The 10,675-nt window shown below is 38.2% G+C and overlaps 1 protein-coding gene across 1 annotated transcript; it reads right to left on the minus strand.

Annotated features, from left to right (window-relative positions):
- Window positions 1-5,307: 5,307 nt before the first annotated feature.
- On the minus strand, window positions 5,308-6,197 carry LOC131151727 (18.8 kDa class II heat shock protein-like). Its single transcript, XM_058103119.1, has one exon. The coding sequence runs from the start codon at window positions 6,153-6,155 to the stop codon at window positions 5,646-5,648; it is 510 nt and encodes a 169-aa protein (XP_057959102.1). The 5' UTR covers window positions 6,156-6,197; the 3' UTR covers window positions 5,308-5,645.
- Between the last annotated feature and the right edge of the window lie 4,478 nt (window positions 6,198-10,675).

Consider the following 10,675-nt stretch of genomic DNA (forward strand, 5'->3'; position numbering starts at 1 on the left):
GTATGATCAAATTGAGTTTTAATCATCTTCTTAAAGTCATGAAAAGCATTAAGTAGCCCACTGCGATCATGCAAAATATAAATCCATGTATATCAAGAGTAATCATAGATAAAAATGACAAAGTAACGAGACCAGCCCTTAGTAAGGACAGGAGCAGGTCTCCAAATATCAGAATGAACCAAATCAAAAGGTAAAACTTTCTGTTTCCACAAAGAATTACTTTCATTAAAAGGTAAAGCTTTCTGTTTCCCAAGTTGACAAGGCATACAATCAAAATGTTCAAATTTAACATTTCCTAAGCAACCACTAGAAGCTAAATACTGAACACGAGACAACGAGGTATGACCGAGACGAGAATTCCAAACATTGGAAGACACTGCAGCAGAAAGAGACGGAGGAGAACGCGAATGAGGCAAATGCAGAGATGTGAGCTCGAAAAGGCGACCAACTTTACACCTGGTCCCAACAAGTTGGCCTGTCTTTGGATCCTGCACATCACAACCTTTGTGAGAAAAGGTTAAGATCAAACCACTTTCAACAAGTTGACCAACAGAAAGGAGATTAAGAGACAAGTTAGGCACAACATATGTGTTAGGTATTGTCGCGACGTCCCGGGTGCGCGTGTGCCCCGGGCGGCGAAATTAAAATCAATTTTAATATTTTCATGGAAAAACATGGAATGTCGGAATCGCCACTAACCTTTAGTGTGGTTAGAACACGTGATGACTACCCCGTTAGGGGTAAAATAGGTCTACATTACCAGAGTTAGGCTCGGGAGTTCGGTTACGCGAGGGGAAGGTACGAGCACCCCCTATGCGCCCGTTCTTACGAACGGTACCTAATTAATTTGAAATTATCCCTAAGTTAATCTAATAAGTCTTTAAATTACTCCTTTTTGTGAATTTATAAATACCTATGAAAAATAAATAAATAAATAAATATATACATATATTCCCTCAGAGCTTAGGGTATGTGGTGCCCAAAGGCTCATACCCCCGCAATAAAATCATAGAGACAAACACACCAAAATACTTAACAAAAATACTATGAATATTAAATACTGTAATAAAATATAAATATAGAAAATAGTAAAAAAAAAAGTATATGATAATAATAATAATAATGCTAATAAATGGTAAGGACAATAATAATAATAATAATAATAATAATAATAATAATAATAATAATAATAATAATAATAATAATAATGAATGAATGAATGAATGAATGATGAAAATAGGAGTAATACTAATAATATTAACAGTAATAATGATAAATACAATAGTGATAATAATAATAAATAATATCAATAGTAATGATAATATAATGACCATATTATAAATAGTAGTGTTACATATAATGCACATATTTTATAACACTTTCCTTAAAACAAACACACGCATGTATGAACAATTAACTAAGGAAACAAATCAAATTTAGAATTAAAATATGTAAGCTAATGAGAATGGCAAGAAAATAATTGAATTTATGGAAACAAGTTATCGCCAAAATTAATGTGTACCTATTCAATATGGCAACCAAAAATAATACACAACCATGAATTTACAATTATTCAACATAAAATGAATACAATAATAACCAAGACACCCTAAAACACACACAATAATGAATATGGCCTAAAACCCTAAATACCAATACAGTAATAATATGGACTCCCTAAAATTAGAAAGAAGAAAAATTCTGCCATAAAAGACAAATTGATATCGAATCTATATAATTTATATATAACTTAAATAAATATTGCTACAAAAAGGAAGAAAAATCCTGCAAAAGAAATAAATTGATGTGAGATATATACGTACAAAAAAAAAAAACAGGGACAGTTAAATATACCACAATCTATAATAATAATAATAATAACAACGTAATAAAATATATATATATATATATATATATATATATATATATATATATATATATATATATATGCAGATTGTGTGTGTGTGTGTAAGTGCAACAGTATGTGCAGTGTGTGTGTGTTTACTGTGTGTGTGAGTGTGTATAGGGACTTACAGCGGGGGGTACCACCGGAGAGTTGAGGCTGGGAGCGGCGACGACAGCAAGGAAAGGTGATCGGAGCTAGGCTCGGTGACGGTGAAAAGCGGCGGGGCAGAGAGCTTGTGGCGGCGATGGAGGAACGGCGACGGTTGCTGGATTCAACTAGTGTCCTTGGGAGAGATGCTCTGCTCGTGATCTGCAGGGGTTGCTGCGGTGTGCTTTGTTCTGCTGTGGAGGAGTGGCTCGGGCTCGTGTGGCTGGAGGTCTGGAGTGGTGCAGTGGTGGGTGCAGAGGGCTGGCAGTGGAGTGTTGCAGAGAGCCGTGAGGCTCTACCGGAGTTGCAGAAGGCCGCTGACTGGTTCTCGGCTGTAACAGATGGTGTCTGGCAGCAAGATGGTCGAAGAGGGAGGGTTGACTCGCCGGAGATGCTGGTCGAAGGGCTGGCTCGTGCTCGGCTGGCTGGCTCATGCTCGTCTGGCTGGAGGTCTGGAGTGGTGCAGCGGTGGCCGGAGGATGTGGAGGAGGGGCTGTGGGGTTCAAGTGAGGAGTGGCCATGAGTTGCAAACGAGGAGGCGGCAAAGGTGAGGATGGATGGCCGTGGGAGACTGGAGCGAGCCTCGGGAAGAAGAAGAAGATGAAGCAGGGTTTTTTTTTCTCTCTTTTTTGCTTGGCTCCCTTCAGCGCTGGACTGCGCTGCGCCCCTTTGAGAGAAGCAAAAGGGTCCTTTTATAAAAATTTTTAGGAACCCTAATTCTCTCTTTTCCTTTTTTGGTTTATTGTATTTTTATTATATTTTTTTCTTTTATACCTTCATGGAAATAATATATATGAGTATAATTACTAATATGGTAATAATGATATAATAATAATAATAATAATAGTAAAATAATAATTATAATAATAATACTACAAATAATAATGAATAATAATAAAAATAATCATAGCAAAGTAAAAATAATAGCAATAAAAAAAATACTAAAAGTAATAATGATAATAATAATAATAATAATAATAATAATAATAATAATAATAATAATAATAATAATAAAATAATAGTAATAATAATAAATTACTTATATCAATATAGGAAAATAGTTAATAATGATAATAATAGTAAAAATAATACTAATGATATATACGATAGTAATAGTAATAAAAATAAAAATAATATATTGGGCCCTGGGCAAAAATAGGGTATCTACAGGTATAGAAAAAGTAGGAGTAGAAACATGACCAAGATGACTAACAGACATATGCGAACCATCAGCAATATAAATTAAAGGAACAAGATTTAAAGACTGCTTATGCGTCACTAAAGAGGAATTAGAGGTCATATGATTGCAACAGACAGAGTCAATAAACCAAGGTGTGGAGGTACATGTGCAGACCGATAAGACAGTAGAAGTGCGGGATAGAATCTGGGTGATAATTGCCTCAAGGTCAGCTGCAGAAAGAGACGACAAAGGAGGTGCAGAAACTGAGGAGCTAGTGGAGACAGCAGCAACAGGCTTGGAAGAGGAAGATGCCTTAGCCTTGAGAGCATCCCTAGCATCTTTGGCCTTCTTCTTAGGACAATCGGAAATACGGTGACCGTCTTCCTTATAATAGTTGCGCTGGCCGTTGAAACGGTATGGTCTAGAAGCAACAACAGCCGCAACAGAAGTAGAGGAGCTAGTTGGAGCAGTAGGCAAGATCATATCTATAGAATGAACCTGACAAGTCTGTTGTCGTGTCTCCTCAGAAATGAGTTCTGCAGGAGCAACCTCAAGTGTAGGAAGAGGAGATCGGTGTAACAAGGAAGCTCGAGTATTCTCAAATTCATCCCGGATATGCATTATAAAGTATAGGTACTAATGATGATCCCAATATGCAGCAAAAAGCTTAATTGATTGTTCATCAGAAAAAGCAGGGTCAGCTTGAGAAAGTTGATCCCAAATGCCATTAACCTGAGCATGAAACTCGGTAATAGACTTTCCAGGTCCCTGACGCATCTGAGAAAGCCTAATTTCCAACTGAAACTCGAGAGCAGCATCACTACCGCAGTTGTATCATTTTGCCAAAAAATCCCAAGCAAGTTTGGCATTATGAAACTTAGGAAGTAGACTCTAAATAGTAGGAACTGATGCATTAATAAATCAGGAAAGGATCTTACAATGAGTACTTTCCTATTCATCAAGAGCCTCATCAAACTCTTCTGTGGATTACGTGGCAGTTTTGGTGGGTTTTAGTTTTGTTCCAGTAACAAAACACCATAATCGCCGACCAATAAAAAAAATTGACATTTGTTGAGCCCAAACATTGTAGTTGGAGCCATTTAAAACAATCTCTATGGGGCGAGCAACATCAGTTAAAGACACCATTAAAAAAAAAACGAATAAGACTGAACGATGTAGAGCAAAGAGCAATTTAATGGAATCGGAGAGACGAATCTGGGAGAGACGAGCATGCTGGGAGTCGAGTCTCAAAGATACCACGCCGAAAAATCGGTGCTTTGTCAGAGAAAGAATGCTGCCATAGAGAGCCGATTACGGGACTGAGAGGTGAGGCTACACGCTACACACAGAGCTAACTATATCCTGCACTTGGTGGTTATGTAGAAAAAAAAAAATGCAAGGACAATATTTAAAAAGTGGAAGCAATATTTAAAAAATGTAAGGACACGTTGCTCTGTTCTCGCGGGGTTGCTGCTCTATTCTTGTGGGATTGTGGTGGCTCTAGGCACCACCAGATGTTGCAGCAGCAGAACCGCTGCTGCTGCTACCGGAGAGACAAAGCCAACAAGCCAACACTGATAGACGAGAGAATCAAGAACGCTGGAGAATCAAGAACGTTGCCAGAGAATCAAGAAGAATGTCGCTAGAAAATCAAGAAGGCCACGACACTGAGACGTCTAAGAATTGAGAGTTGAAGCAGCAGAGACCACGAGACGTCGGAGAACTGAGAAGACGCCGGAGAAGGAAAGAGCTGAGGGATGGCGGCCGCAGAGACGAAGCACGAACAGATGCCGGAGAAGGAGCAACAGAGGCAAGTTGCAATCGGGTTCAGAGAGACCCAGACGGTGACGAACCTAGATGACTACGTGCATGGGAGAGTGGTGACAATAACACGCCGAGAAAAAAAATAATAAAATAATGGCAGCACTGAGAAGCCGAGGGAACACCAAGAAGTGCTGTTGCGGTTGCCAGAAACAGGTAGAAGGCGGAGGGCTGGAGCAGCGACGACGACAAAGAAAAGGAAAAATAGGTTAAAAAAAACCCTAAACTTTGATACCATGTTAAAAAGGAGAAACTCTAAATTGTATATTGTATTTCACATGCACAAGGGGTCATCCTTTTATAGCTAAAGGAGGCAAACTACAAGGCAATACAAGGGTAACTTAGTAACTTAGGAAGATATGCTAACAAATTATTTATACGATTATATATATTCATACAAAAGCCCTCACAAAATAAAACACCATATCTACGTACAAATATATACAAAGCTTCATGTTCCTACTTCCGTCAAAACCCTTGTAACCAGACTTCCAAACACAACCAACTTACCAGTTACCACTCACGTGCGTACCTTCCACATAATCTACATGCATGCATGCATGATTTTCACTGCTCTTGTCGATTCATCCATCACCCCACCTTCACCTCCACACACCTCGCCTTCTTCTTCCCCTCCGGCCGCTTCTTCTCCACCGTCACGATCAGCACCCCGTCCTGCGCCACCGCGGATATGGCGTCCGCGTTGGCGTTCTCCGGCAGCATGAACCTCCTCATGAACTTCCCCTGCCTCCTCTCCATCCGCACGTACTTCACTCCCTCCTTGTGGTCCTTCTCCTTGTCCCGCCGCCGCTCGCCCGAAACCACCAGCGCCCCGTCCTCCCCCACCTCCGCCTTGATCTCCTCCGGCTTTATCCCCGGCATGTCCACCACGTACACGTACGACTCCGGGTACTCCTTCACATCCGCCGGCGTCGCCGCCATCGCCTTCGCGTCCCGAACGTATGCTCGCGACGGCGTGTGCCTCCGCGGACTCTGATCTAGGCCGCCGCTCTCCTCCGCGATCTCGAAGTCCAGCATGTCTTGCAGGGCGAAGATGATGCCGGCGTCGAAACCCATGTTCCTGAAATCCCTCAAATCCATTTTTTTTCACTTCACAATTTTCAAGATTATGCAATAAAGAGAAGAGACGGTAAAATAAGTCGTCTGTGTTGGTTTAAATAGTAAGGGAGGTCTTGTTCTGAATAAGCGAGAAGCTGCTGGTGAGCTTCTGGTTAATGTCCGAAGCGGGTGAGTCTTCAAAAGTGACAGACCAATTAAAAAAGGTCAATTATGACGATTCAGTAGATGGTCTAGTCGTTGCTAGATGTGGATTAATCTGTTATTAGAAGGAACCGGGAGTCCGCTGTGATCGGAGCGTCACCCTGAGTACTCGGTGGTGTTTGTCTTCAGCCTTTGAAACGTGGCGGAGAAAAGCTCGACCGGCTTCCACGTAGCTGTTTTTTTGGAAGAGAGAAATTTTTTTGGCGTATTTTAAATTTTTAATATATTTATAGATTATTTCTATGTAGCAGTAAATTTTTGTGAGTCTATAAAAAAGATTATAGGCCAAATATTTAATTTCTGTTAAATCAAGATAATGAATATGTACATATTATGTGGTCATGTATTATTTTTTTTAAAAATTATCTTTCTTGAGAATATTAGTAACAGAAAAGTAAAATAATTTTACCTTTGATGAATTAATAGTAATATTACAAATTAAAAGATATTTGTTGTGACACACAACAAAACGATCTAAATGAAAAAAAAAAAAAAGCTAGTCAAATGTTTCTTTTCCATTAATTCAATCATAGTATATCCATATGAATTTAAAAATTTTCTATTAATGTTTACATAATTATTAAATGATCTAACTACAAAAAAGGTTTTTAACTTTTATAAGACGTTGCAAGCTTTCTCTTTATAATGATTAATCTCGAGCTTTGGTTATAAATTTACTTTTGACTTATTCGGATAGTGGGATTGATTTTTCCAAAAAAAGAAGTTGGCATTGTGGAGAAGGCAAAGAATTTAAAAGATTATATAGTGACTTGTTCATTATTCATATATCTATTTTCTAACTACTAAACAGGTCCTAATATATCTATAACATTAATGAATATAACATTCATTTGTCATATGTTTAGTATTTAGAAAACACACATGCACAGGTGAATGTGCATTATCTTGATTTCTATACATGGTTTCTCCCATGTATATCGATCGCGGGGCAGGCACATATCGGGTTTCATTGCTAATAATGCTCCTACTATTTCGACGTTCCCACTCGTCGACGCCAAGTGATGAGGCGATGATCGCCTGGAATCCAATTCCCCGGCGAGAGCTCAGGCTTTCGACGCAAAATCTCTTTCGCAAAATCTGAATGCCCTAGCATTGCTGCTACCTGCAAAGGAGTCTCGGGGAAACAATTGACAATGTCTATCAAATATCAGTCCATCTTCTTGAAGCAATTCCAACAAGGAACTCGCACTCCCTTCAACTGCACCTCCATAGATCCTCTGCTCCATTCTCTGCCTCCCTCCCTCCATGCTAGTCAGCTATAAAAACGTACCGTTTGTCTTGTACACTAAAAAATATTTATTGTAATTTTTTTAAAACCTTTTAAGTAAAATTTGAGAAGCAATATAAGATAAATTTTTGGTCACTTATGAATGACGTTGTTTCGTAAGCGGGGTCAATTTTATATATGTATATATATATATATATATATATATATATATATATATATATATAAATTATGAATATTTTATAATTTTTAAATAATACATTTGAAGATAATTGTATCTTATTTTATTATGTATTACATACCCTCGTATGAACTAATATACATATGCAATTTGCTCAACTCTTGTTCACTAATCATGTGTGAAACAAAACCGCAAGAGTTACAACAAATACACTATCTCAAACACTTCCTATTACATATAATTCTACATTAACTTTCTTGGATGTGGTTGAGTTCTTCCGAATGAGTGTCCTTTCGATCTTTCTTACACGAACGTCTTGTAAGAACCCGAACCGTAATATAGGGAATTAATTAATTAAGAGATGGGTAAATTGGTAATTAAGCAAGTTTCGTCGACGAAGTCTTTGTAGTTCTCGGAGACAAAGTGCAGAGTCTCGTCGACGAGGAGTGGCCGGGTCAAAGGGTTATAAATAGATATTTTCATTACTTCTCAACTAAGAAAACTCAAATTCTCTCTTTATCTCTCTAGAAACTCAACCTACTCTCTATCTCTCTAGATTTCTTTGCAGTATGTAGCGGGAATCGTAGATCCGACGTTACCACAAGGATCAGGGAAGGATTCTTAACAAGTTCTACGAATTGGATTTTCGTTTCGAGCATTCTTGGGCTTTGGCCTAAAATAGAGGTAAGACTCGGTTTTCAGTTCTGATTCGGTTGTCTTGTAGGTAACAAAGTTGTGAGCGAGTTTTGTATTGTGGGTTGTAGGTTTTGGAACTTAGTTCGTTGTTTAGGGGCCTTGGAGTTCGGGATTTGTTATTTAGGAAAAGGTAAGGGAATTCAGTTTATGTCGATTATTTTTAAAATCAGATTCGATAGAACTATGGTTCACAATCTGCGTGTGTTTTGGTTACTCATTTTGGGGAAATTTAATGGGTAAAATTGTGGGTTTTTCATGTAACAGTTTTTGGGGAAAATGGGGTAATGGGCTGCATTCCCTAGTTTTGTTGGAAAACCTTTAGTATACTGTGTTATGTATTGTGTTAGGGATGACCGTGCCTTGACTTTATTAAACTGTATACACTTGGAAAATCATGATTTATAAATTACCAAATGGGTGTGGTTTGTTTGGTTATATAGGCATGCATGGTTGTGTTTTGATGAAATGCAATAGGAACTGGGTTCCAAGTTATTCCAGGTACTGAAAGAGTGTCTGACTCTATATCTAAGGGAGTGTGTTTATCGCCTACCACGTTGGAAAGAGTGTCCGATTCTATATCCGAGGGCGTGAGCCTTACCGGCTGATCATCGAAGGGTGTGGATCCACCAGTTTGTACTTGTACGATGTCATGGGAGCCTAGGGTTTGCCATGTGCTGGGGACCCCGCGTTTCGTGGGTCAGATACTGGCTGACGCCGGATATTACAGGTCGGCTTTGGGCTGAAGGGTGTGATGACACTGGGTTACTTGATCATATGTGTGTGCGTGTATGCACTATTTTGAAACTGTTTTGTGAAAGTACTGGAAGTGCATTTTACTATGTATGTTTTGATGTCATGATAACACTCAAATGCCACACCCTAATATAACCTGTATCTGCTTCACTAAGAGGTGTCTCACCCCTACTGTACGTACATATTTTTCAAGTCCTTTGAGTAACTGGAGCTAGCTACCTGGTGTAGGAGCGTAGTGTTGGTGTACTGCGGGAAGTACCTGGATAAGTCTTAAGCTTATGCTGGGTGGTCTTTTTGGGGTTTGGACTGCCACCCGGATTTGTATTGTATTTTGTGGAGTTAGAATCCTTTGTGTATACTTTGGTATGGTACTGTACATGTATAGAAAGACTTATCTTTCGTTGTGTTTTCGTGGTATATGTGAATGTGTATAGGGTGCCGTGGAACCCCACAGAGATGAACCCTCATTCATTGTATTGCGTCATTGGTGATTTGTATGATACAGGAACAGAATTAGGTTACTTATTCACCATCGAGTCCCATTACTGGGTTCGGGGCGTGACACGTCTACTTGGTTCGATCTTTGCCTTTGATCCAGCACCTTCATGTATTTGTTATTTATACCCGTACTTAACGTGATCTGCAAAGATAGGATACAATTGGAACAATAAATAGGTTAATATCATCAAAATACATTAAATATGATTATGTAGCCACTAAAGTTAACAGGTTGTTTTGCAAACTTAAGGTAATTGAATATTTAGCCTTATCCACAAACAACTACGTGTGTGGTTTAGAAATAAAAAGTACAAAAGGATTGTATTCACTAATATCAATCAACCTCAACTGCTAGTTCATGAGGCTTCTCTCCATTCAGTTTTCTCTATTAATGAAATTATTAATAAAAAATATTAATATCTATAATATAAAATATGTTTAAAAATAATCATGTAGTATCTATAATAAAAATTAGTATCCAAATATTATTTATTTTAAATACAATAATTTTTAGCATTTCTCAGTTCAATACTTTTCATTAGTACTTATTAAGTTTAACACTTTAAAAAAAAAAAAAAATACTTATGTATAAGTAGTTCAAACAATCTCTTGAATAAATCATATATACTACGACGAGTCCAACCCAATTTCAAAATTCCGAACCCTTTTGTTTTCTCTCTCTCTCAATCATTCTAAAGTTTCACTAATTGGTTGTTTTGCAAATTTAAAGTAATTAAATAGTTAGTCTTATCCACAAATAACTACGTGTGTGGTTTAGAAATAAAAAGGACAAAGTATCAATCATCCTCAGCTGCTGCTTCTTGAAGGTTTCTCTCCATTCAGTTTTCTCCGGGAATCACATAGCAGGAGGATGGCTTCATAGGTGCAGGGTCAACTAAATACGTCGTGGGGAATAAGAAATTCAAAAGTCTAGAATCATTAATTGCAGAATAGATTTCTTCCCCT

Source organism: Malania oleifera, chromosome 3 (assembly GCF_029873635.1).
Source record: "Malania oleifera isolate guangnan ecotype guangnan chromosome 3, ASM2987363v1, whole genome shotgun sequence".
Classification (NCBI taxonomy): domain Eukaryota; kingdom Viridiplantae; phylum Streptophyta; class Magnoliopsida; order Santalales; family Ximeniaceae; genus Malania; species Malania oleifera.

Bases quoted from the DNA above. Each gene is read 5' to 3' on its own strand.
- LOC131151727 (XM_058103119.1), bottom strand. From the start codon at position 6,155: ATGGATTTGAGGGATTTCAGGAACATGGGTTTCGACGCCGGCATCATC.